This window comes from Neodothiora populina (assembly GCF_041146345.1).
Source record: "Neodothiora populina strain CPC 39397 chromosome Unknown canker_contig_11, whole genome shotgun sequence".
NCBI lineage: Eukaryota > Fungi > Ascomycota > Dothideomycetes > Dothideales > Dothioraceae > Neodothiora > Neodothiora populina.
Genome location: NW_027191410.1, coordinates 1,132,833 through 1,159,039, shown reverse-complemented (window position 1 = coordinate 1,159,039; position 26,207 = coordinate 1,132,833). Strand labels below are relative to the sequence as shown.

General features: G+C 49.6%; 9 protein-coding genes across 14 annotated transcripts; 6 read left to right on the top strand and 3 right to left on the bottom strand.

Moving 5' to 3' along the window:
* Nucleotides 1–1,078: 1,078 nt before the first annotated feature.
* On the bottom strand, nt 1,079–2,632 carry AAFC00_000699 (uncharacterized protein; the record flags this gene model as incomplete). The annotated part of the gene is made up of 2 exons (XM_069347084.1): nt 1,079–2,107; nt 2,177–2,632. 2 exons carry the CDS (start codon nt 2,630–2,632, stop codon nt 1,079–1,081), a joined length of 1,485 nt encoding a protein of 494 aa, XP_069200569.1.
* Nucleotides 2,633–3,644: 1,012 nt separating this feature from the next.
* AAFC00_000698 (uncharacterized protein) lies at nt 3,645–4,877 on the top strand (the record flags this gene model as incomplete). The annotated part of the gene is made up of 3 exons (XM_069347073.1): nt 3,645–3,677; nt 3,816–4,215; nt 4,270–4,877. The coding sequence occupies 3 exons, from the start codon at nt 3,645–3,647 to the stop codon at nt 4,875–4,877; spliced, it is 1,041 nt and encodes a 346-aa protein (XP_069200568.1).
* Nucleotides 4,878–5,542: 665 nt separating this feature from the next.
* Nucleotides 5,543–7,581, top strand: AAFC00_000697 (uncharacterized protein; the record flags this gene model as incomplete). Its single annotated transcript, XM_069347063.1, has 8 exons — nt 5,543–5,728; nt 5,781–5,883; nt 5,937–5,980; nt 6,034–6,262; nt 6,316–6,355; nt 6,409–7,219; nt 7,273–7,348; nt 7,409–7,581. 8 exons carry the CDS (start codon nt 5,543–5,545, stop codon nt 7,579–7,581), a joined length of 1,662 nt encoding a protein of 553 aa, XP_069200567.1.
* Nucleotides 7,582–11,271: 3,690 nt separating this feature from the next.
* Nucleotides 11,272–13,449, top strand: AAFC00_000696 (uncharacterized protein; the record flags this gene model as incomplete). Its single annotated transcript, XM_069347051.1, has 3 exons — nt 11,272–11,312; nt 11,374–12,154; nt 12,205–13,449. The coding sequence occupies 3 exons, from the start codon at nt 11,272–11,274 to the stop codon at nt 13,447–13,449; spliced, it is 2,067 nt and encodes a 688-aa protein (XP_069200566.1).
* Nucleotides 13,450–14,443: 994 nt separating this feature from the next.
* Nucleotides 14,444–15,808, bottom strand: AAFC00_000695 (uncharacterized protein; the record flags this gene model as incomplete). The annotated part of the gene is made up of 1 exon (XM_069347038.1): nt 14,444–15,808. One exon carries the CDS (start codon nt 15,806–15,808, stop codon nt 14,444–14,446), a length of 1,365 nt encoding a protein of 454 aa, XP_069200565.1.
* A 1,677-nt stretch (nt 15,809–17,485) lies between these two features.
* On the top strand, nt 17,486–18,599 carry AAFC00_000694 (uncharacterized protein; the record flags this gene model as incomplete). 2 transcript variants are annotated; one of them, XM_069347025.1, is made up of 3 exons in its annotated part: nt 17,486–17,754; nt 17,811–18,135; nt 18,183–18,599. In XM_069347025.1, the coding sequence occupies 3 exons, from the start codon at nt 17,486–17,488 to the stop codon at nt 18,597–18,599; spliced, it is 1,011 nt and encodes a 336-aa protein (XP_069200563.1). The 2 variants fall into 2 exon arrangements, with proteins under 2 accessions (XP_069200563.1, XP_069200564.1); XM_069347026.1 differs by having other exon boundaries at nt 17,543–17,754.
* A 639-nt stretch (nt 18,600–19,238) lies between these two features.
* Nucleotides 19,239–21,132, bottom strand: AAFC00_000693 (uncharacterized protein; the record flags this gene model as incomplete). Of its 3 annotated transcripts, none has more annotated exons than XM_069347011.1 (8): nt 19,239–19,436; nt 19,492–19,726; nt 19,777–19,943; nt 19,996–20,259; nt 20,318–20,576; nt 20,630–20,754; nt 20,804–20,897; nt 20,951–21,132. In XM_069347011.1, the coding sequence occupies 8 exons, from the start codon at nt 21,130–21,132 to the stop codon at nt 19,239–19,241; spliced, it is 1,524 nt and encodes a 507-aa protein (XP_069200560.1). The 3 variants fall into 3 exon arrangements, with proteins under 3 accessions (XP_069200560.1, XP_069200561.1, XP_069200562.1); XM_069347012.1 differs by having other exon boundaries at nt 20,951–21,096; XM_069347852.1 differs by having other exon boundaries at nt 20,951–21,081.
* Nucleotides 21,133–21,899: 767 nt separating this feature from the next.
* AAFC00_000692 (uncharacterized protein) lies at nt 21,900–23,329 on the top strand (the record flags this gene model as incomplete). 3 transcript variants are annotated; one of them, XM_069346999.1, is made up of 4 exons in its annotated part: nt 21,900–22,013; nt 22,076–22,854; nt 22,913–23,040; nt 23,088–23,329. In XM_069346999.1, 4 exons carry the CDS (start codon nt 21,900–21,902, stop codon nt 23,327–23,329), a joined length of 1,263 nt encoding a protein of 420 aa, XP_069200559.1. The 3 variants fall into 3 exon arrangements, with proteins under 3 accessions (XP_069200559.1, XP_069200557.1, XP_069200558.1); XM_069347851.1 differs by having other exon boundaries at nt 21,933–22,013; XM_069346998.1 differs by lacking the exon at nt 21,900–22,013 and having other exon boundaries at nt 22,064–22,854.
* A 1,529-nt stretch (nt 23,330–24,858) lies between these two features.
* Nucleotides 24,859–25,946, top strand: AAFC00_000691 (uncharacterized protein; the record flags this gene model as incomplete). Its single annotated transcript, XM_069348564.1, has 2 exons — nt 24,859–25,501; nt 25,612–25,946. The coding sequence occupies 2 exons, from the start codon at nt 24,859–24,861 to the stop codon at nt 25,944–25,946; spliced, it is 978 nt and encodes a 325-aa protein (XP_069200556.1).
* Nucleotides 25,947–26,207: the final 261 nt, after the last annotated feature.

The following is a 26,207-nucleotide window of genomic DNA, read 5'->3' as shown; positions in this document are numbered from 1 at the left end:
AAGTGAACTCTGAGACATGTGATATGCAACCATGGATGAATAGGATTGTGCTTCGATCTGCGAGCCGCGGTTATCTTGAAGCGGACACATGATGCTGTCCACATTGGTCGTTCCTTATGAGGCACTTCTTGTCTGCATGGCTTGGTAGTCTATAGAGATGATATGCAATCTAGAAACAACTCTCTATCAAGTTTGGATGGCAAAATGATATAACTGGAGCATCGCTCCACATCGCTTCAGTGGTTTGTTGTGTTAGTCACAAATCCATGGAGCAACATCTGCTTCACTATAGGTGGCACTGCAAAATGCCGAAGAGAATAATTCCCATCTAATTAGAGATGCTCTTTTGCACGCATTAGATCAACCTGCCCCAAGAACAACCAGATACTCATCACATGGGAAACAAACATAAAGTACCCAAGAAGAGAAAGTACAGATACCATTCCATCCCCAATTACGCCCCCTGCCATTGCGATGAGTGAATCATACACAAAGCACGTTAATTAGGAGATGGGATGAAAAGCATATGTGACGCAGATGTGAATCTCAAGAACCTCAAACTCCCGTCTCGTTCATGTGTGCATTATTGGATCCCACGTGGACCCATATTGTCCTTTTTTTTTCTCCGCGAGATGCATCTATCGATGTATACCTTGGGGAAAATTGGCCTAGGGGTCGAGGGAGAGCAAACAGGCAAGAGTGGTCCCAACGTAAGGTAGTTGGGGTAGATGACTCCAGCTCCTCCGATTGCGCACCTTCCTTGTCTGCCTGCCACTACTGCATGCTGTCATTCAGCCACTGCTGCCCTCACGTCTTTTCGTCTTTATGAAAACAGACACCGACAAGTATGAATACCCAGGAAAGGTCACCGAGGAAGAAAATGCTCATAATTGCTGGGATCGTTGGAATGGTTTCTTGGACTTCTGTGTCACTCGAAAATGACTTGAGACAATACTGTATGATATCCAGCAGAGGATGGAAAAAGGGGCGCGAGAGACAAAAGAAATATAATCATCATCAATCATCGTACGAGTTGCGTTGAATATGTATATATGTGTGTGTGTGTAATTAGAGCATCTCACATATTGCCCGAGAACAGCGCCTCGACGGCGCCCTCGACGCTGCCTCCGCTCATCCTGAGAGCGCGCACGTTGCGGTCGAAGTCGTAGAAGCCCATTGCGTTGAGCTGGGCGAGCTGCTCGGCGTAGCGCTCCTCGGGAGGTCTGGTGTCTGCGGGCGTTTGTGATGGCGGCGCGCCCATACCGCCGCCGCCTAGGCCGCCCATGGCGAAGGGGTTGAATGCGCCAAAGGGGTTGGCTGGTGCGGCGCCCGTTTGTTGTTGTTGTTGTTGTCCTCCTGCTGCCGCTCCTGGTGCTCCTGCTCCTGCTCCACCCAACATGTTCATTGCTGCGCGCATCATCTCGGGGTTTTGCATCATCTGGTTCGCCATTTCCATCATCGAATTGCTGCCACCTTGTTGTCCTGCTTGACCTCCTAGTCCCGCCCCCAGACTTGCTGCGCCGCCTGCGCCGCCCATGTTGCCGAACAGACTTGCGAAAGGGTTCGCTTGCTGCTGCGATGCCGGGTTGGGTGATGTTGCTTGTTGGCTCGGTGTGGTGGGGGCTCCTGTCTGACCTGCGCTCCCGACTGGAGGTGTAGCTGCTGGAGTACCGCCTGCCACCGCTCCTGGGTTGCCGCCGAACAAAGCGGCAAAGGGGTTTGCGCCGGTCGGAGAACCGAACATGCCCATGTTTCCGAATGGATTGGGGGGTTGCTGTTGCTGTGCACCTTGTTCTGCAGCTCTGTTCGCCGTCTGTCCGTCTGGAGTTGTGTCTGTGGCGCCTGGGGCAGGGAATGCTGATTGAGGGCCGCCGCCCATGGAGCGCTGCATCTGCATCTGCATGCGGATGAAGTCTGGGTTCATGAGCATGCGGCGCATCTCGGGGTTGTCGAAGACGGCCTGAGCCATCGGGTTGTTGCGCAGCATGGGATTGTTGCGCATCATGTTGATGACGTCAGGGTTGTTCATGGCTTCGTTCATCTGCTGCGCGAAATTTGGGTTCTCGAGGAGGCGCAGGAGTTGGTCTGGATCTGGCGGGGCTCCCATCTGCAGTGCTTTGTGTCAGCCGTGGCTTGTCAATTGTCGCAGCTGGCTTGACCGGAAGATAAAACTCACGCCTCCGTCCGCGCCGAACATGTCCATGCCGGGTAGTTGGTGGAATCCAGCATATCTCGCGCCCGTCAGTTGTGCCAGAGGGTTGTGTGCGCCTGTGCCTGCTGCGATATTCGCGGGTACGTTTCCTGCAGCGGCGCCGCCGGCACCTGGGATGGTCTGAGCAGAGTCCCCGCCCTGGTTTGCGGGATTTTGTCGTGCATTGCTCTCGGCGCCCTTGACTAGATGGATGGTGTGACCGTCCTTGATCTTGTATGAGGAAAGCGTCTCGCCGTCCTTCAGCACGCGACCGGAGTAGATGAGACGCTGACGCTCGGGCGGGATGTCAGCAAACTCAGAAGACGCCAGCTTCGTCTTGAGGTCTAGAATGGTGGCGCTGGCGGGCATTGATATCGAGTATTTGCTGTCGGCCGATGACTTGACGGTGAAGGTCAGCTGAGGGTCAGACTCTTCCGCCATCTTGGGTGGTTCTGAGCAGTCCTGTCTGCTTGTTGTGAGGACACTAAGTCTTTGCCTGTTGTGGCTGCTCAGACTGCTTAGAACTGCTTAGAACTGTTTGGAGGGGTACAGTACGAGAGAGTAGCGTGACGTGATCCGTATCAGTCGCCCTCCTTATTGCATCATGTGATTCGGCTCTATTCTGCTTGGGTGGAAAAGGCAGGAGTAGCAATGTATAGGTTGAAGAAGGAGGTGAGAAATTCAAGAGTCATGTAACACCACAAGTGGAGTTATCTGACTGATTGACTGAGAGTCTTTGGCGTGCGACGTACTGTACGTTATCTTTGTCTTATGCCGTCTGTCTGGCTCGAGCTAAGGCAAAGTAAAGCGCGACTAGAGGCACAAGTGATACATAGAAGGTGGCAGAAGCGAGTGGAGATGACGTCGCATTCTTCTTTGTCCGACTCTGATAGCTACCTTCCCTTACTTACCTACCTTACCATAACATACATGTCTCCCGTCTGCACAAACAATCTCTCTCTCCCTCCTCTCATCCATGTCGCCTAAGATATCCACAATCTGGCATATCTCTCCACTCTCTCCTGCCCTGTGCTTTGTGCCGACGACGGTGACCCTTCCTGAGTACTTGTTCATGGCAACTTGTTCATGGCAACTTGTTCATGGCAGGGCATGTTATCATCCAGCCCTGCATGCTGCTTGACTAGTGTCTACTCCGGTTTCTTGGCTTCGTGACTCGTATAACCTTCTTTCTTACTTGTACTTGTATCAACAGCCGAGGCATCTTCTCCGCATCCCGTGCTCGCATCACTCGGGGTTAGAGGCCTGTCCACCGGTAGTACATGAATATTACTTAGCTGCGGTATGTCTCATTTGTATATCTATCCATTGTAGACTATTGACTTGTCTCGCGTGCTGTCTTTGCACTCTGATATATTGTCTATATCTGAACAGTTGCAGTCTTTGTGTTCCAATCTCTCTGGAGTCCATCATCATTCCTGAACTAGTCGTCAACATGAGAGCCATTCAAGTGAAGGAACATGTCCAGGTAAGATTGATATCTCTGTGCAATGGCATATAGCCGCTCTCTGCACCTTGACACTGGTAGAATCCAACGATACTGTCGTCCTCTTCCCTTGTCGATTTTTTGTCTTCTATATAACGTCTACTATGCTCACCTTCTCAGGGCCCCTCGGATCTCCGTGTGTCCACCGTACCAGACCCTGTCCCGAGCCCGAATCAATACCTCATCGAGGTTCACGCCGCAGCAGCGAACTTCTTTGACCTCCTCCAAATCAGAGGCAAATACCAGCACCAGCCTCCGCTGCCCTGGATCTCGGGTGCCGAGTTCTCGGGAGTGATTCTCAGCGTGCCCAGCAGTCCATCAAATGGAAAGGGACCGACGTTCCAAAAGGGAGACAAGGTCTTTGGAAGTGCACAGGGTGCTTATGCCACCAAAGTCTGCGCCATAGAGGCGCAACTGCGGCCTATACCAAAGGGATGGTCGTTCACCGAGGCCGCGGGACTGATGGTCACGGCGCCTACTAGCTACGCCGGACTAGTCACTAGAGCCGGCATGAAGAAAGGCACGTATTTTATTCATGACAAAACATCATCTGAAAGCTAATTCCTTGTCCCAGGCGACTACGTCCTCATCCATGCAGCAGCAGGCGGCGTAGGTCTGGCCGCCGTCCAGATAGCCAAAGCACTAGGCGCAACAGTGATAGCCACAGCATCTACAGCGCACAAATTAGAAGTCGCCCGATCTTTCGGCGCCGACCACGGAATCAACTATTCGACGACTCCCGACTGGCCTTCCGAAGTCAAGAAGCTGACTCCCAAATCCCGCGGTGTGGACATTGTCTATGACCCCGTCGGCCTCATGATCCAATCGACCAAATGCTGCGCCTGGAACGCCCGACTTCTCGTCGTGGGCTTCGCGGCTGGAACCATCGAGAAACTCCCCACAAACCGCCTGCTGCTCAAGAACATCAGCGCCGTCGGCGTGCATTGGGGCATGTACGCGTCTATGGAGCCGGAAATGGTCGATGTCGTCTGGCGCGGTCTATTTGGACTGATCAACGCTGGCAAGTTCCGGGGGTACTGTTTCGATGAAAAGGAATTTGTGGGCCTTGAGGGTGTCAAGGGTGCGCTGAGTGCTCTGGGAGGCAGAGAGACGTGGGGCAAGGTTGTCGTCGAGGTTTCGCCCGAAGAAGATGGCAAAGCGATCGAGAAGAGTAAATTGTAGTAGAGCTTTCCTTGTTCCTTTCTCATCCCACGGCTCGTTATGTCACTTCGATACTCGATATCATATGATCACAGCTGGTCGGCGAGGGCTGCTGATGATGCCCGTTTCCAAGCACTATACAATACACCATCTCCCAGTTGACAGAGAGCTGAAAGGAACTCGGCCACACGATACTGTATGACATGCGTCTGTCTTTGTGGAACCGCTTTCACACCTTGGAGACAGATTATGCAGCGAGCTAGACAAGTAAGACCATCACATGGTATATCGCAAGGTATGACAAACAACGAAAGGAACCGCACTCAGCAACTAGGGTACCGTTCCTTGTGTTCACCGAGAGCATAACAAGTCTGATGTTTATAAGCACGCCGCATTTCGACGCTACACTGGTGGGGAGCCGCGTCCGGCAACGCCAAGACCCTTCTCTTTGTCGACCATCGCTCGTGCATCTTTCCCCCTTCGAGACGATATGTCGAGCAGCAGTGCTAAATATGTAGGACAGGCCGAAAGCTCGGAATTGCGAAAAAGTATCATTTGTCGGAACGGTGGTCCGGACGAGTAATACATAAATCAGAATGTAGGCCCCGTCACACTTGGGAGCTGGTTTGTGACCAAGGGCTCTTCTCGTTCCTCTACACAGGCTGCTATAGCTCAGTGAAGACTCGATGTCATCTCGGAAACGAAATCTGCCCGTGGGCGGCAATGCCATCGTGGCAGAACAAGGCGTCGAAGTGCTGCCAGGCACTGAGATCATGACAGATCTAGACGGAGTGCACTTTGCGCACGCGAACCATTCGGATCAATCTGCCGTCCTCGTGCCTCAGCCTTCGAGTCACCCGAATGACCCTTTGGTATGTGTCTCGTTGATGCAGCATATATGGGCCATCCGCTTACGGAGACTAGAACTGGAGTCCTCGTTGGAAAGCCACTGTCATAGCAAGTCAAGCCGTCTTTGTTCTCGTGAGCCAGATCGGCACTTTGTCTATAGCACCGTTGATGCAGACATGTCAGTCTTCGAGATTATTGATATCTACCAGCATAGGGACTGACAATGCTCAGATGAGGAGGAATTCCACAAGTCCATCACTCCAATCGCACTACTGGTAAGCACAACTTCTCTGTTCGGTGGACTGAATCCCTGACCGAGTCCACACAGACTGGCGCGACCGTGCTGGCACTCGGCTATGCGAACTTCGTCATCATTCCGCTCAGTGATGTGTTCGGACGACGTATTGCCTTGCTTGTCTGTGCTAGCATATCCTTCGGATCGTATATCTGGCAGGCCCTCGCGACGTCTTACGGATCATTCCTGGGCGCTCGAATCCTGAACGGCATTGGCGCTGCTTCTAATGAAAGTATCATGACGGTCGTCATAGCGGATATCTGTGCGTATATTTTGACTCTTAAGGTTCTGGGATGATTGCTAAGTGAGGAGCAGTTTTCCTACACGAGCGTGGTAAATGGATGGGCATCTATTTGTAGGTTTCACTCGGAAATATAGTGCAGCCGATGGATACTGATATATTGTTAGTGCTCTGTATAATGGCGGCACTTACGTTGGACCGATTATCTCGGGAGCTATCGGAGCACGCACAAGCTGGCGATGGTTCTTCTGGGCGTGCGCCATATCTCAAGGACTCGTGTTGGCAACTTTATTCTTCACATTCCCGGAGACTAGACGAACCGACTATTCAGGCTTGTCCAATACTGTTTCTCCGCAGTTGCGACCGGCGAGCTCGTCGGACGAAGAATCTCTTCCGTCCGATGAGAAGCATTCCACCTGGAAAGCGACAACAACGACCCTATCCTCTCCCTCTGACGTGGTCCAAGGTAGCGGTCACCCTCGCATATCTCAATTCAGGCTCGGACAGGCGGCAGATCGGCAAGCATTGCGGCACGTGCTACGACACATTATCACTCCGTTCGTCGTCTTCTTCTTCCCAGTGATCACTTGGTCGGCCTTCACATTCAGCTTTGCCTCCGACTCAATCTTGCTTGTCAATCTAGTCCAGTCGCAGGCGCTCGCAGCACCTCCATATAATTTTTCTCCTCAGTCGGTTGGCTTCACAAACTTTGCTCTGCTCATTGGAACATTAGTCGCTATGGCCATCGCTGGGCCGTGGTCAGACTGGGTAGCCATGAAAGCGACGAAGAGAAACAACGGTGTCCGTGAGCCCGAAATGCGGTTACCTGCGCTGTTGCCCTTCATCGGTATGCACATACTAGGACTCACTATCTGTGGCGTTGGCTGGCAACACGGATGGGCCTGGGAGGCTATTGTCGTTCTGGGGTTCTCACTGATTGGTTGTGCGACCTGCGGGATTATGGCGATATCGATCACGGTAAGATGGACATGCTACAAACTACGAGTACCCCGTGACTAACAATACATCAGTATGCCGTGGATAGCTACAAGCCCGTAGCTGGACAAATCATGGTTGTTTCGACTGTCATCAAGAACACCTTTGGCTGTAAGTCTGCCACCACCAACTTCTTAACCACTAGAGACACAGCTGACTGACTGAAAACAGTTGGAATGACATACTGGGTCAACGACATGGTAGTGAAAGATGGATATGTCATCCCCTTCATGATCTTCCTTGCGCTCGAGGCAGGAGTCGCATTGATAGGGATTGCCTTTTTCCATGCGTTTGGTAAGAATATGCGGAGGTTGACCAAGGACGCTGCAGTCCACTCTTTCTGAGACGATGTAGTAGAGTACTTGATAGCGAAGTCGGACACTCGCGCCCACTATGTCGATTGTACTCGCATTGCTAGTCTCAACAATCCGTGACATGGAACCAATCCTTTCCCTGACCATTTCAAGCCACAGCCAGCCTACATTCCCTGAGTGTAAGCTACCGCATAGATTTTGTAAAGGCAACGAATCTCCCACCAAGGATGAGTCAAGTTGCGGTACCCAGTGCTGACCCACCCCATAAGCACCCCCCATGTGCCAGACCGCTGATTGGTCGTGGTCGAAGAACTAGTGAGCAACAATACAAAGTAATGCAGTATCTTCATAAATGCTGACAGTGGTACTTCTGCAGTTCTCATGCCATGTACAGTAAGGTATTTTCTCGTCCATCCACCCATGCGAACACTTCCGTTGTACTCTGTACTGTAGAGTGTCAGACTAAGCGCAATCTTTTCGGAGGTTATCTTCCATTGAACAAGTGCGTGTTTATCCCACCCAAACGAATTGGCTTTTCCTATCGCAGGATCATAAAAGTGAGGTAGGCTTGAGGGGGGAAAGATAGGAAGAGGGGCTGTTGACGGGCAGGCATATACAGTATAAATGTCTCTCAAACTCCACCGGCCTGCCCTGCATAAGCGACACAAACCCCAACTCCAACCCCTGCGGCCTAGCTCTGCGCTTCCATCTCGGCGAGCGCAAGCACGCGGATATCATACTGCACTCGACGCCATTCTTTCCCGTGCGCACGGGGCAGGAGTTTTTGGAGCCGGTGAAAGCGCAGGGTTTGTCTTCTGGTGCGGGGGACAAGAGGGTGGGACTGAGTCCTATCGAGGGGGGGTTGGCTGGGCATCCGGAGACTAGGGAGTTTGTCAAGGCGCCGATATACAGTCCGGTGGAGTTTGGGACGCAGAGGTATCTTGGGGTTAATGCGTATGGGTTTGTGGATGAAGGGGGGAGGGGGGGGGGGGGGGGGGGGGGAAGATTACGTATGGGCGGTATAGAGTGGTTCCTTGTGCCGGAGAGATTTTTGTTAGGGAGGAAGATGAGAAGGGTAGGTCTGAGGTGTATTTGTTTGAGCAACTCGAGCAGAAGCTTGGCGGCGGCAAGGTCATTCGATTCAAGCTGGTTGTTCAGATTGCAGCCGAGACAGACGAGGTCAATGATGCGACTTCATATTGGCCTGAGGATAGAGAGATCTTGGAATTGGGCACGATTAAGCGGACTGGTGTTCTTGATGAGGAACAGAGTAAAGGTGAGCAGAAGTACATCATCTTCAATCCGATTCCTAGGGTCGAAGGTATCGAGCCGAGCGCGGATCCGTTGCTCGAATTCCGCGCTAGTCTGTATCTGATTAGTGGAAGGGAAAAGCGAGCGGACGAGTACAAAGAATGATAAGACCTCTAGAACGCATTGAGCAGTCAAATATGGTATTCATCTACTTTTCCAACAGCAATAGAACTTGTGATATACAAATTTGACAACAAAGCATCTACAATAATAAACCCCCAACCCAGTGAAAGTTCAAAACGCCAATAAGAAAAACTCGGCAATTCTTCGATCCCTAGCTTCAACGATCGATGGGCATGTCGCTCTAGTTTGCCCTTTCCACGACATTGTTCTCACATGGTGTTCGCACGCCCGTGTCTATCACTCAGGATATAGAGCTCCTGGAAACCCCCAAATATAAACCGCTCGACGGCCACTCGGAAACTGAGTTTCACGTCCGACAAATTGGCATGCGCGTTTGGCAGATCTTTGTTTGCCTCCTTCTCACCATCGCACCAGAGGTCGCTCTGGTAGATGCCCATATGTCGCGAACCTTTTGGAATCGGTTTCTTCGTGACTTTGAGTCTTGGATCTAGCAGCAACGAGACATCAGTGGCTGACAATATAGCGTGTGATAGTTTTTCAACCTACTCTCACTCAAGAGTGCAAGAAGTTCGGCATGGGTGATGACTTGGAGTCCGTCGTTGACGACTGGAGTGGAGGAGGGTTGGTGGTGGTACACCACCACGGGCTCGCCGGGGGAAGGGGGTATACCATCGCAGGGAGACATGTTTGCTTGATCGCTCTTGGTAATGTATATGCTAATAATGAAATATGTTCCTCTCGATGGTGATAGCAACTGAATGATCTAACTTGTGATACAAATACTGCTCTTATGACTTGAGTGGCTTTCAAGCCTTCGCCAACAAAGAAATCACGACCCATTGAGCCTGTGTTCCCGCATGCGGAAGGAAGGCCAGTATCCCATACAGCAAAAGACCAGATGTCGATGTCATACACCACTTCTTGCCTACCTGGAAGGTACTATACCATGGCACAATCAAGGACTCGGGTACCACAGGATTCGATGAGTACGACCTTATGAATAAGAGAATATTCTTACACTTATTAGGGTATCATCACTCGTACGCGGCTAACTCGAGCCTCGTGGACATTAATCTCGACGACTGGCATCTTCAAGGTAGCTCTTGCATTGTAGAGCGATCTGAAGCGATATGGGTCGTGTCGCACCTACACCATGTCTGCGAAACCCCGTGATGCATGTTCTTGACATCCAAGGGGTGGGTTGCGTTGAATACAAGGCCAGCCTTACCCACTGACGGGCATGGCCGACTAGTCTTTGTTGTTTCCAATAGGAATGACAGATGTCAATGGAAGCTTGACACAGAAGTATATGTCAATAACGTTCACGCACTGCAGGAATAAACTTCAGACGTCGTCTACCGTTCCTCATCCACAGTATACCATATTACTCCACATACAATACTGTAGACGTTCATAAGTTGCATAAACTAGAAGCGAGCACGATTTAAGGTTTACATAACGCGTCCAAAGCCGCCGGCGCCCCGCCGGGCCGCTCTCCACGGCCAGTCTGTTGCGGAAGGCTTTCTCACCGAGGGCAAGGAACAGTACATCTGGGCATTGTAAGGTAGTTTAGGACTACTGTATCATCAGCGATATGACAAGTAGTATTGCTTCTGCTTATTCTCAGATAGCAGGGTTCAATAATGCGCCAATATCATCCCTTTCTGGGCGCTGGAGAAAAGAATGAATCTCAGCCATAGACTTGCTTAGTCGTTATCTCTGATCAGTGGATTACAAGGTTGAGCAAGTAGTGGAGGTTGATAGCGTCGCGCCACAACCCAGTCGAACACAAGATCTGGTGTGTTGTGAGATACCGCTGTATCCTGCCCTTGAAACAGGCATTTCTGCTTTCGAGTTGTGAAATGATTACTCGATAGCATGGTCTTGTATATCATGCTAGCGATATCGCCTACAGGCGAAATGATGCTTCTGATTGGCCGTGACTAAATACTGACTTTCTTTGCAATCTTATCAGCGCAAATCCCGCCTACCATTTCTTATCATTCTGCAACCCCGTCGATCTTCTGTCATGCAAGCTTGCGCAACTCCGAGCAAGCTCACTGTGAGATTTTACCAGACATGACTTGCCATACGTCGGATCATGATAAAGGCGATGGGCGCTGCCTTACCTCGTATAAAGCACCCTTCTGCCCCACTGCATACCTGCATATGCGCGAGACCTGTGTGCATCTGTAGAGCATCCATCTGGACATCAAGCGAGTATACTACGCGTATAGGCTCATAGGTCGCTTTGCAAGCAATCCACTTGACTGCAAGACATACAATTCAGTCATCCTAGGGCTTGCCATATAGAGGTCCTCCAAGATGCCTATCGGCAACTCCGCCCCTCTCTCGCAAGCAGTCGGGTAAGATTTCTTTCTGATGATGTCAATTGCGCTTAAATTCATGCTAATAGATGTGGTATAGCTATGGCGTAGTCATTGGCTTAGGATTTCTTTTCGCGTTTGGCATGATGCTAACAACATATGTCCTTCGCCGTTATAACAATGAGCTTCAGACCTCTGAAGCCTTCTCGACCGCCGGTCGAACGGTGAAATCAGGTCTGGTGGCATCCGCTGTGGTGTCTTCATGGACATGGGCTGCAACTCTATTGCAATCCTCTGCTGTGGCATACAAGTACGGCGTCTCGGGACCCTTCTGGTATGCCAGTGGCGCTACTGTGCAGGTCATCCTCTTTGCAACTTTGGCAATCGAGCTCAAGCGCAAAGCTCCTAACGCGCACACTGTATTTGAGGTCATCAGAGCTCGTTACGGTGCGGCCACTCATGCTGTATTCATCGTCTTCGGACTGATGACAAACATCCTCGTCACGGCCATGTTACTCACAGGTGGAAGTGCCGTTGTTTCCGACTTGACTGGAATGCACACCGCAGCCGCCTGCTTCTTGCTGCCCGTTGGTGTTGTACTGTACACCATGTTCGGCGGTATCAAGGCCACCTTCTTGACTGATTGGGTTCACACGGTCATGATTCTCATCATCATCTTTGTTTTCGCCTTCACAACCTACGCGACAAACAGTATCCTTGGATCTCCAGCAAAAGTGTACGATGCCCTCAAAGCGGCCTCGGCTGCTCATCCTGTCGAGGGCAACGCGCAGGGTAGTTATCTTACCATGAGATCTCAAGAAGGTGCCATTTTCTTCGTGATCAATCTCGTTGGAAACTTTGGCACAGTCTTCACCGACAATGTTGGTATCATCTTCATGTCTTTTTGGTTCAATACTAATCAGTATCGCAGGGATATTGGAACAAAGCTATTGCTGCATCTCCCGTCCATGCTCTCCCTGGATATATCATGGGCGGTCTCTCGTGGTTCGCCATTCCCTGGCTCTGCGCTACCACCATGGGACTTGCTGCTCTAGCCCTCGAGAATAACCCTGTCTTTCCCACATACCCTCTCCGCATGGCTGAAGCAGATGTTACAGCTGGTCTCGTCCTACCTAACGCAGCCGTTGCTCTCCTTGGTAGTGGAGGCGCCGCAGCTACACTTATATTGATCTTTATGGCAGTGACCAGCGCAATGAGTGCTGAGCTCATTGCTGTGTCTTCGATCTGGACCTACGACATCTATCAAACGTACATCAACCCCACTGCAAGCGGCAAACGCCTCATCTACATGTCTCACGCCTCTTGTATTGTTTATGCCTTGGTGATGGCAGGTTTCAGTACTGGGTTATACTACGCAGGCATTAGTATGGGATACCTGTATCTTATGATGGGTGTCATCATCTCAGGAGCTGTCATACCCGCATCTTTGACTCTTCTCTGGGATCGTCAGTCATGGACAGCAGCTACCTTCAGCCCGCCCATCGCACTTGGAGCATCGTTGATAGCTTGGCTCGTGACAGCCAAAACAAACTGCGGATCTCTCAATGTCTCTTGCACGGGATCCAACTACCCGATGCTGGCAGGAAACGTGGCAGCCCTGTTGACGCCGGCTGTCACTCTTCCAGTACTTTCCTTCCTCTTCCGCTCTCCCAAATACGACTGGGAATCCATGCGTGCCATCCGTCGCAGCGACGACTCCGATCTAGCAACAGCAGCGCACATTGATCTCGAGCTTGTTCCTGGGAATTCGCAACAGTCCGATCATGAAGAGAGGATGGAGGCACAGCAGCTCAAGCGTGCAGCCACAATCGCGCGTAGTCTGACTGTCTTCTTGACATTGGCTCTGCTCATTCTCTGGCCAATGCCAATGTACGGAAGTGGGTATATCTTCAGCAAGAAATTCTTTACTGGCTGGATTGTCGTGGGTATCCTATGGTTGTTCATCAGTTCCTTCTGTGTTGGCTTGTACCCCCTATGGGAGGGCAGAACAACCATGAAGAGGACTGTGATTGCCATCTACAAAGATATCTCTGGACGTGGAGGCCCTGTTACCCACGGTAGAGCTACGATCGCCGAAACTGCCGATGCGGAAGATAAGTTGGACGAGAAGGATGGCAAGAGAACACCTGCCAAGGAGGGCGCCGAAAGCGAATAAATGGTTTTCCCTGGTTGGGTTGAGCTAAATGAATCACGAATGACACACGCATACTGCTAGATGGATAATTTGTTTTCATTTAAGGCTGCTGATGAAGATATAAGCGCCCAATCCGAATTTGGTGGACAATGTCAAAATTTTTATGAAAACTAAACACAAAAGGTGTTTCTCACAATATTCTAGGACGGATCTTGATTCCAGTTTCCTGTTTTGGTTGATGGTCGCAGAGGAGCTATAATTTTCAAAAAGGTAATGTTGAGACTGAAACACCCGACAACTGTCTCCTGCTCCCAAGATCTCACTGCAACACGTGGACAATTCGTTAATCTTGTGCTACTCTATGCTTTGATCTCCTCTGCTTGATTTACATAGCTCCTGCTCTCATGATGACCATCTAACACAAGATACACAACATCTACGGTCATGCCGCACCCTCATCACTGACTCAAGCCACGTCTTCCGAGAACCTCAATCCTCGGTACAGCAGCAATATCCGATATGCAGACCAAGTCATCGAGGTCTAGAACCGTCTCGAGTCAATCACGATAAGACTACCATCTCCTACTGATAGTATCGCCTCCTCTCGGGTAGTGATATTCTCGGGTAGTGAATGCCCTGAGGACCTATAGTGGATTGATCTATGACTGAGCCTTGAGAAAACATCGCGCGAGGTTTGGTCTTTATTGGAAAATCTCTGGGAGTGAGTTGGAATATATACTGTACTTGAGTGACAGGAGGGAGAGTTTTAGGGCTATACATAATAATACTGGCTTATCGCTTTTGATCGATATGATAGAATTCGATTATCTTTGCAAGAAGGAATTCATGTGGTTCTGTTGGTGATGTGGTGACAATCGGAGGGTGAAAAGCTGTACGGTAGAAAGAAAATTTCGTAAGACACATTTAAATAAGGATATCGCCGACGTATTGATATTCCTGGTAATAGGCGCTTGACTGCTTCCATATCGGCTGATGTTCTTAGTCGGAACCCCTTTTATAGGCGGGCTCTCAGGATCTCCTCATCTAGAGCAAAAGGCGCGATCGGAACGCTTGGTTCTTTTCCCTGCAGCATCTCAGATACCACCAGACCTGTTCCAAGCGATAGCGTGATCCCCCAAGGTCCATGTCCAGTTGCTACGTAGAGACTACCACCACCTGATATCTGGACACCGGCCACAGGAGAAATGATAGGTCTCCCGCTTGTAGATACCGGCCTGAAGCAAAGTCCTTCTCTTACGACCTCCAAGTCATCTTCGTAGTTCGCGGAATCCGATGGTTTGCCAGTAAGAGCGACCGTTGTCTGTTTCAAGTCGTCCAATTTCGATCTTTCCATGAGCTGACGACTCTGGCCTGCCAGCACGGGTAGAGTAATGCTCTCGTCATTGAGGCCAGCAACGTAGATCTCAGGCTTCCCTGATCGTGTCATCCTTGCCATAGCCTCGGGAGAATAGCTCCAGCTGCTTGTTGGAGGGTAGAACGTTGCGTGTGACATTGGCACAGTCAATGAATCGTCGTTCTCCTGCAAGATGTTGCGATCGTATCTTGGCGACCGAACAACCATACTATAGCCCGGCAATGGCGTCACGCTTGGACTCATGCGCTTTCCCAGCAGCGTGTCGTACACTCGAGGTGACCAGCAGCCGGCGGCGATGACAACGTCCTTACATGAAAGGGTTGTCCTATTTACACTACCATTGACCTCACGCTGGACAGCAAGCGCTTTGACTTTTCCATTGGACTCTTCGACAAGCCCAAGAACCTTGGTGCTGAGGTAAATCTGCACTCCACGGCTGTGGCATTGGTGAAGGAGCCATTCGCAAAGCTCTCTTGGCTCAACCTGAGCACACCCAGATGCGCTTGATATCTTCTCGAAAACGGCCTGAGCAGGGACGTTGGCCCAGACGGGAGTTCCGTCGTTTCTGACGAGGGGATCTGCATTGTTTCGTGATTTGATCGGTTTACCAATCACACCTGAGAGATGTTGCTTTGCAACTTCTGCCCGACTTGCGCCATGTAGAAGCCAGTCTTCTCCTCGGATCGCTTTACCGACCGTGCCATCCTCTGAGATTGGCTGCTCAACAACCAGAGAGAAAGCTGTGCTCTCAGTATATCCCCATTGGTGCAGTCCATCGTTGTCTGCTGCAAGGCTGCGATGGAGTGAATAAGAAAGTTCGGAGAGCGGCAATACTGATGGCGAGAACCAGTCTCTAACAATGTAGCCCCCGGAGAAGCCAGAGGCAGAGAGCAGGAGCTCTTTCTCGGAGTCGATGATGATGATGCGGCGCTCCGGTTGTGCTAGTGACGCATAATACGCGATAGAAAGGCCGACAATGCCACCTCCGATGATGACGAGTGACATGGCGGTCTATGCAAAAGGATATAATAACTGTTATGAAGGACAAAACCGAAAAGTGATACTATGGTATGACAAGAGCTGGCCCCATGACTATATAGTCTGGCGTTCTACAAGCATGAAAGTATGCTTAGGAAGAGATGATGCCGGACTGACTCACTCAACGAGTGATTTGATTCACTTCTCAACATTCCTGCTGGCTCGTAGGATACAGAAAGCGTTCAGTGGGAAGTGCCTCTCTTCTCGCGCGTATAGAGAAAGAGCACACTCGCACGAATCACATATCCTCTCGCGCGAGTGCATATCGAGCACCCGGTCATAAACCCTACAAGATTCAGTGTTATCTTCAATCAACATTCAAAGACCGTGTCCGACCGGAAGTGGACAATACGCCAGATATGATCCTCCAGACGCATTTCATCAGCTATGGTTTTGCAGGCTTGGTATATTGTCCCCGGCTACTGTGACCATGCAAAATATGCCAAGAAACATTGACATGGCAGATACAAGATGTTCGATGGGTCAGGAATAGAAGCATCTTGGTTTTTGTGTGAGCATATGACAAGTGCACGATAACGGCTCGAAGACTTCTCATGGGCTGCACATGCATACTTGGTGGATTGAGGTCAAGTATGGGAAAGATCTTAGAATCATCTAAATTGATAAGCAACTTAGTAACATCTAAATTGGGAAGTATAGATACAACGAATATTTGGTCGACTTGGAGCGATAAGGAAGTCAACAATTATAGAATAAGAATGAAGCACAGCCAATGCTTTGTGACTTCCAAATGATAGTGATACAAGAGTGGTAATCAAGATGAGTGCAAAGTGAGTTTGAGCTAAAGGCCTATCAGCCGAGGCGTCCAATCATCGCTGCCGATATTTATACTTTCTGTCAAAACTGCGGAGTAGCGCCATAGCCACTATTGAGCTGTCTGATCGACTGCCTTGTCACCTAGGCAGCTTCTACCTTCTACCTCCGCCTAATCTCATGGACAAATTGCCCGCGCCCCGTATTGGCCGACATGGCCGCCGCTCCAGGAATGGATGCATGACTTGCAGGATTAGAAAGATTAAATGCGATGAAACCCGACCACTCTGCGTTAAGTGTGCTCAAGCCAGCTTCACTTGCGAGTGGAATCCGACCCCCAAAACTGACTCTCAACGTCAATCTAAAGCAAGAAAGCCTGACAAGATATCACGCGCAAACGCTGACCTTCCAATTCTATTACCACGTCCTGAGTCGGCGTCTTCTCCAGCGACAGCTCCTTCTGAAAGTGGCTCATGTACTGATGGAAGCTCAGTTGCGGATGGGCTTGAGTTGACAATTCATAAGCCATCAGCATCTTCCATAATCGTGCCAGATAATGTTCCACGACTTCGTACTGCTCTATCCACTGACCACATACCTCTTGCAAATGCTTTCCAACTCGAGACAGAAGACTGGCACTGCTTCCAGTACATTCCCGAATCAATATTGGTACTCCAATTCGGCAAACCATGGCGATGGAGTAGTCTTGCATATATTCATAAAGAAATAGCAAGTCGTCATGAAGGTGTGATGAGAGCTTTCATCGCTGTGGCCTGTATGGAGCTTAGATCTCGAGGATTGATCGAGTCGTCTCAAGGGCTTATCAATCTCCAAACCACAGACAAGGTGGCCAGATTGAAGACCTCAGCTATGAAGCATTATCACCGGGCTCTGAAGGACCTGTCCTCTCTTCTGGGGAATATCTCGATGTCAAACCCGCAAGATGAAGATATTGAAACCTTGTTCGCCCTCTGGCTATTGATCCTGCAGTTCAGCCTTTATGATCCCGATCTAGTCGAGGCTTCGCATATTCATCTCTCAGGCATCCATTCTTTCCTTATCAACTATTTCAATGCAGATTCCACTGTTAGAGCAAGAGATTTACCACCGGCTTCGAAACAATTACTCCTTTTCATAGCGTCAGTTTCTATGTGTCCCGAACGACCCTGAAACCACGGCTGACCATCATCTGTAGATATCTCGACGTTAACTTCGCGCTCAGTAAACCTGGAAGCGGTCAATTGTTCGCAAGCATGATCTTGGAGCCTCCAAATTCGGAGATTGCGCATGATCGGATATTTCAAGAAGCAAGGGTGTGCTTACCAAAGATCTGGGGAAATCTCTACCCTGCAACAGAAGTCATAGATGATATGGAGAACACCCGCTCTTTGAGTCTCTTGCACGAGTGTCAAAGGTTGAAGCTGCTACTTAGAAGTGAGAACTTACCAACGTCCAGCTCTAGCGTGAGCGAAGTCACTAATCTCGAAGATATTTGGCACATAATAGAGAAGATTGGCACAGTAAGTAATGTGAATAAGGACTGAATCGCCCGCGCTAAAGTAACCAGGAATACTTCGATGTGTTGCACTTAGCAAGGACAGTTCCCAACTCCAACGGACGAAGACTCATATGGACTGTGTACCACGCCGCCATCGAATACCATGCGTTGAAGATCCTATACACATGCACAGATGGGGCAGAGCCATCACCGGACTGGCTTGATACCACAATTGCCGAGCTACTCGCAATTGCCTACAAAGCAGAGCAGGAGAACTCTCACCAGCAATATCGATTGGCGTCAGCCCTATCTATCGCGTTGCTCAAAACGCAGGACCAGATCCATCGCAATTGGCTGCAGGTCCGCGTCGAGCGGGCGAAAGCACTCTTCTCTAGCATTGCTACCGTACCAGCCACCACGCCACGGCGTAGACCCTTGCTCGAGAGTGCTTGGTCTAATGATCCCATAAGTCTTGTGCACCGTTAGGTGTTGCATTAGACAAGGGTGATCACACTATCAGGTCAATTTGTGGTCCGAGAGGTCAACAACCGAATTGTACATACACGACAACGATTTAACGAAACATGATTTAATGGATGAAGGAAAGCGGCGATACCCAGTGACAAGATCGCTCAGGTGGGGCGTTATTGCTTTTTGCTGTTCGCAATGTAAATTTACTGTATGCTGCCAACATATGGGCTTAGGAACCTCCGGTATTGAGTATGCAATTTGCTTGTGTTACTTGCACGTTTCCGAAATCTAGATTTGACGAAGATGTGAAGGTCATCATCCGATCCGGGGTGGTCCGGTTCGGAATTGTACAACCTAAAATTTGCGAGGTTGGCCGCCTTTCATTTAGGCTTGGCATCATCCTTTACAATCGTTTGTACAAGGCATCAATAAATATTAGAGACGATGCTCCAATGCTGGACTCATCATCGTTAAAGCTCGGCCGACTATCGATGTCGAGAGCAGTGCTTTCACATAGCTCGATTGAGACCACGCTGAGACGAAGATACTAACAGACGTCCATTCATATAATTGCATAAGGTATATACTCCAGATAATTGCGTAGATGTGAACTGAAGATCTAGAATACGACCCACCCAGATATCTGACCATGCCTCAATAGACATAGCGGAACTCAGGAATTTGCTTGTCTGTACGGTCTGTTGTCACAATGGTATTCTCCGGTGGAGTCGAACCAATCTCTATGCCCTGCGCTTTATCTCTTCTACGGTTCTCCAGCTTAATGACCACGCGCAAAGTGATCATGATCAGCATGGCACAGGCGAAACAGATTATTGTGGCAAGGAAGCCGCTCTGATAAGATAATTAGCAGATGCAAGATGTATATGAAACGACAGCGAGCACGTACCGGGTATGAGGGTGCTTCAGACGGGAAGAATAGGAATGGTCCGATGATGTTACCAGTGCAATAAGCGATAAAAATCATTGCGGTTGCGACACTCTTTTTGGTGAATCCAGCAACATTGGAGGAAATCATAGAGAGACTGATCGGGATACCAGAAGCGAATGCTACGAAGAGGAAGAGACCAACCAATCTGCTTCCAAGATTGGGGCCGTAGCGTACAAGAACGCTAGCTGTCAAGCTGAATTTTTGCGTCAGTCTTGTTCGTATGTGAGGAATGGAGTTTCGTACCTGATGACGCTCAACACAGCTGCTATGGCACACCGGGAACCCTTGATCCGTGTGCAGAGGTAGGTTGACCCTAAAGCGAAAAATCCATGGATTGCACCACTCGGAATTTGCAAAAGGTAAACCTCAAGCTGAGTGAAACCAAAGCCCTTGAACACTATACTGCTGAACTGTTTCCATGTCAGTGTTCATTCTTCTCATGTCGGTCAAAATCAATCTTACACTTGTGAAGGCACCGTTCGGTATGCTGTTGGCCAGTTGATATAAGACAAGAAGCAGAACCTTGACATCAGTAAATGCCTCTTTTGCCTCAGCCCAATTGAACCTGGTCTCCTTGCTGCCGGTCTTATTCGACGCCACTCGCTCTGTAGCAGCAACCCTCTCCTCTGCATTGAAAAAGCGGGCGTCCATTGGGGTGTTTGGCAAGAAAAAGAAGAGGACCACAGCCCAGGCGAACGTTATTAGGCCGAAAATGATGAAGAGCCACTGCGTCAAACAGGTCAGAATCGCATTGAGTACGTGAAGTATTATTATAACAACAAACCTTCCAGGGTGCGAGCCCGTTGTCAATGTGGGCAATTCCATAAGCCAACAGTCCACCAAACATTGTAGCAACGGAATTTCCGAAGAACCAAATACCATGTCGAAAGGGCTGCTCCTCGCGCTTGTAGAACAGTCCTGTCATCAAGCTGAATCCTGGGGACATCGAGGCTTCAGCAGCACCGAGGGCGAACCGAGCAACAACAAGCCCAGGAAAGCCTGTTGTCGCAGCGTGACAGGCGAGGCAGATGGACCATATGAAACTTCAACTGATCAGATCTGAGTAATCAAGCATATCGGGGCTAAAGGAACTTACCAGGTGATGGCAAGGTATTTTCCGAGGGGAAATCTGACCATCAGAAATGATGCCGGGTAGCTGAAAGCAAGATAGCCAAAATAGAACACGGAAGCAGCCCAATTGTACTCTGTACCGACAAGATGCTGGACTAGTTAGCTATCGTACAATTTAGATTTGGAATACCTTACTAACCAAGTCTTTGGTCAGACCCATAATAGATGAGAAGTTCAGGGCTTGCTTGTCCAGGAATTGTAGCATATACGAGACCGTCAACAACGGCAAGAGACTATCGATGTGTAAGTCAATGGTAGTACTTCGCTTGTTTGCTGGCCAACTCACCAAAGATCGATCTTTCGCAGAAGTCTTCCCTGCTCTGCTTTGTTTGAGCCCTCGAGCTCATTGGCGGAGAGCTTTGAAGCGGTGAGGTTGATGACCTCGCCTTTGTAGGTATCATCGGCCATCTCGGGCATTTGGGAAGCAGACATTGTTTTCTCCATAGTAGTAGAGATGTTACTGCTCATTGACAGTGAAAGTAATTGAACGTGATGTATGGAAAACCACCTTGAGCACTCACGCTTCTTTATGTATCTCAGATGTTGGACTACCCCTCAGGTCTAGCCTTGCCATATGATAAGGCGTGGCAGATAGGCTTCATAATTCGAGCGTATCACACATGGTAGGTAACGAAGGCTCCTTCATCGTTATCTCTGCGTGACGATGGTTTCGCGACGTGGGTGTTGTGGGAGGCAGTTGATGTTCTTGCCAAGGAAGTAGCGATCTGTGATTGGCTCGCTCTGTTTCGGTTTGGCGAGCCGGAGGACGCGATTGGCCAGAACGCCTACTAAGCGGCTTCCGAAAAAGTTTGCGGGGTTGACAATATCCTGTCCAAATAGTCCTTATCGGGATCGATCATTGGCCAAGCTTACCGACCTAGCGAACGTGATTGGGACTCTGTTTGTCGTTCTATCTTCATCCTCAGTGCAAGGATTACTGAATTGGTTCTGACTCATTCGGTATTCCTTGTGCATTCTTTTATAATCAGTGATGATGGATTTGCTTATCACGTCAGAATGAATTAGTATAATGTATAGTCATATTTCAGACATAGCCGACACAGGTCTAAGGTAGGGTTACTAAAGTCTAAATGGTCACCAGCCCATGAACAGCACGTTTGACTCCAATGACGATGCTGGTAGTACGTGTATTTATATGAGACACTCGTATCGCTGATGCGAGCATCATTCCTGTCCTCAACTCCACAGCTACTGTTCCTTTCATAGTAAACACCATGTCTCCTATGGCTATTCACGAAGCGACATCCATGGGTCCAGACAACCTACACGAGCAAATTGCCGCCACGGTCAAGAAATATGAGCAAGACCTAGCAACCCTTTGCAAGAAAGTCAGTATCCAATTGCTTGTCTGCTCGCTTATACAAGTTGTGTACTAACAATGATGCTGAAGATTCACGACAACCCTGAGCTAAGATATGAAGAGCATCAAGCTCATGACAACATATGTGACTTCTTGGATGACTTGGGCTACAACACCTCACGCCACACATATGGACTAGATACTTCCTTCGAGGCCGAGTACGGTAGCGGTGGTCGAGTCGTAGTCTTCAATGCCGAGTACGACGCTCTTCCAGGCCTTGGACATGCGTGCGGTCATAATCTGATCGCTACAGCATCGGTAGCGGCATTCATTGCTACAGCTAAAGCAATGGAACTAAATCATATACCTGGTCGAGTCCGTATCTTGGGCACTCCCGCTGAAGAGTCTGGAGGCGGCAAAATTGCCCTTCTCGAGAAGGGGGCTTACGATAATGTGGACGCTTGTCTCATGGGACATCCATTGGCAAGGATTGACAATGGAGACCAGGAGGTACATGGCACGGCCATCATGAAGACTCTGGCTCGCAAACATGTCCGAGTCACATATAAAGGCAAGAGTGCGCACGCAGGGCTGTGTCCTTGGGAGGGACATAATGCATTGGATGCAGTTGTTTCATCATATGTCAACATTTCCATGTTACGACAACAACTCCCTACGACCGCACGAGTGCAGGGCGTGATTCGAAACGGTGGCGCTGAACCCAACATAATACCCGATCAAGCCGTTCTAGAATACTACTGCCGAGATACCAATGCTCCTGCCGTAGAAGATATGTCGGAGAAGGTCGCCGCTTGCTTTGAAGGTGGAGCAACGGCAACCGGCTGTTCAGTGGATATTGAATGGGACAAGTAAGAAGTCTTCGATCTTGAGTTGTTTTCACCCGCTAATACCCGATCCTACCTCCAGGAAAAATGCCTACAAAGAGCTGAGACCTAACCGGGTCATAGCTCATTCATTCACACAGCACATGTCCAAATTCGAGAAACCATTCCTCGAAGAATCTACAGCAGCAGGCGGAGCATCCACAGACATGGGTAAGACTCTTTCCACAATTTGATAACTCGTCTGATCAGAGATCCAGGCAATGTCTGCGACAAAGTACCCGGTTTCCATTGTGGATTCTCGATAGACACCGGAGACCCACGCATTGGCCCTCACAGCCCAGGTTTTGCTGCCGCTGCCGGAACCAAGTCCGCTTTGAGAGACGCGTTGGATTGCGGGATGGGGATGGCTGCTACTGCCTACGATATACTATCCAACGACAAGCTCGCGCAGAGTGTAAGAGCAGACTTCGAAAAGCAAATATCTGAGGTCCGCACATAGTGGCTTCCGCCGGGATAGTTGTGGAAGTATGAGGTTGTAAAAGGAAATGTCTACGAGCCGGTAGTCAGACTACGAGATATAATGCTCATCTTGCACCTATTAGCAAGCCTCGGAGGCCACGACAACTGTTCAAACAGGTACACCAGCGGGAACCAAAACTCTCCGCCCGCGTCCTTGCAGGCTCCCAGTGCTCGACTCTTTGCCAAGCAGGTGATCCAGCATATAGAATGAGACATTATGTGTCGACATTAGGTACTTATGAGATCCGATGTTGGATGATAACGAGGGGATTCCTACCTTATAATAGAGTCAAATAGGCTGGCAGCCAATCATGCCAAGCTTTATCAGTCTGTAGTTTCCTCTTGGCTTCCCTGTAATTCCACACGTGTGTGCCTCGTACCTTAGTCTCTTCAATGTCCACGAGGCATTGTCGATAGCAGGGAGGGCGTGGTCTTCATCTTGTTCAATACTTCAATTAATATGCTCGGCTCATGATACTCAGTCTCTAGAGGGGGTCCTGGAGAAATGGCTTCGTAGCTTTGATACTCGCCTTGCACGATCACTGCAAAATGGGTATATCGCATCATTCCTATCTCGACACACGACGTCCCACATCAATATAAAAAAGTTCTCGCGAGAGTATGAGAGGATTGGGGCCATGCCCCGCTCACCCGCACTTTTGGTCTACCTTTGTGGATACATTGCATATAAGGCGTTCAAAGTCTCAAAAAGGTTAAGATCAGCCACCACCACGATGCCGACCCTTGTTCTTCGATATGAACTTGTATTGCACTGGCCGAAATCGTGGCTGCTTGAGCGATTGGTCCAATTATAGATGCGCCATCGTAATTCCACTCGCATTGTGAGAGTTCGACAGAGCAAAGTCGATGCGATGCGCCTCCGCCTCCAACCACATGATATTGAATCAAGCTGAACTATGATAGCAAGCAATGTATCGCCGGTTTTTACTTTGCTTCGACAAGGAAGGCTTGTATAGATGTGCCAATTAATAGAATGGGAATGCAACCCTAGTATCCATATCTCAAAGTATGCCGCTGTTCGCGCTTGAGGACTTATAAAGCTAGATAGCAGTCCGACCTGCATGGTCTGACTGCAGCAGGCTGAAGTGATTGCTCAATAGCTGAGCTCGCCACACTTACGTGGTACGTGACAATCAATTATCAACGCCAAAGGATGCCCCAATACAGTCAATCATGCTGGATTGTCTAGCATCGTGGCCAAGACCCTTGGTATGCTGTAGGTCTTACGAACTGCATGATATGCTAACAATGCTGACGACACTAAAGAACCGACCGAGTCCCTCCTCAAGGCCCTCAAGTCACTATCTGTGGTCAAAGACGTGGCTTCCCTGACCTTGCACACGAGTGGCAAATTGGTGACACGAGTTTTGGTCGGTCGCATAAGTCCTCCGTAGTGGTCTCGTACAACCAGAGTCCTTGGTTTGCTTCCACTTCTTCAACAGCTCAACTCTCGTTATCGCTGCAAGACAATCATCAAATCAATGCGCAATGCCTTTCTTCGACTCTTGCCCTAGCGGTGGCACTTGGTTCTCCTGCGGTTCGGGGTCTTATTTCGTAGGCTGTTGCACCAGTTCAGATGCATGCCAGAACGGTTGTTCGAAGGACGCCTTGAAGCCAGCAAGCTTCGACACGACTGAATATGGAAAATTCCCAGACCAAGAGTGTCCAGAGGAAGGCTCTTTATGGTACACGTGTGCTGCTACTTCACCTCCATTCATGGGATGTTGCAAAAGTAATCCATGCAGCAATGGAAGCTGTCCTAGCGGTGATCTAGCCGCTGGTCGCCTCAACGAGACCAATGATGCTGCCTATAGCCCAACTATCGCGGCTTCGACGGCAGCCGATACGGGAATGTCGTCAGTGTCTCCGGCTTCTGCTTCGTCTACTGCGGCTTCTACCAACTCAGCAGGCGTGATAGCTGGCGCAGTCGTTGGTGGCGTTGTGGGCCTTTTGCTCATCCTAGGCGTCGTGTTCTTCTGCTGGCGACGCGCAAGGAAAGCACAGGGTGGGCACGAGAAGTACCATCAACCCCTACAACAGGGTAATGGAACATCGCCATTTTTGGACCACGCCCACGGAACATCTGTAAATGGTCAAGGAACTGAAATGTCTCATCATCCTTTGAACTCAGGTAAGATTAGCGCTCGACATCTGCTCTTGCGACATCGTCCGCCTGGGAGAAGGAGTGTCTGAAGTCCGTTTACTATGCGCAACTCACTAACAAACCCCTTCGACTTATAGATGATTATCCCAGTCCTCTTTTCTCTCACGCATCATCTTCGCAGCCTCACCTCCATCATCCCCAACAGTCGCCTGCCTCAACAATGTCTAAGTATTCTACAGTCGCACATCAATACCTGCACGATGGTTCTCAGCCTCCAGGATCACCGCCACTTCCCATGTACCCAACAGCAGGCGTAGTGTTTCAGAATCATACTGGTACAGGGGCCCCACCTCCTCCTGGCTATTCCTTTCAAAGTCATGGCGTTTCAGGCGCGAGTCCTGCCCAAATGCGACATGTGCCACAGGAGCTGTCGGCGGATGCAGCAAGGATACCTGAGCTTGGAGAACGTTGAGCCTTTAATGAGTCAAGCGTGGTTGGGGACATAGCAGCATCATCATTTGAATAAGGAGAAAAGACAGTCGAGATGTTTGTCCTAGGCATGGTCTTTGCGATTATGCAAGCTTCTAATTCAATCATTAATTCATGATCCCTCTTATGAGATGTATGATTAATTCTTTCCAGGCGGATCACGAATGGTGTGTTATCGGAGAGGCTTTGTGTTGAACGGTCGGCGTTGCCTTGGAGTCACAGTTTTTCCCAATTCGAAAATCAT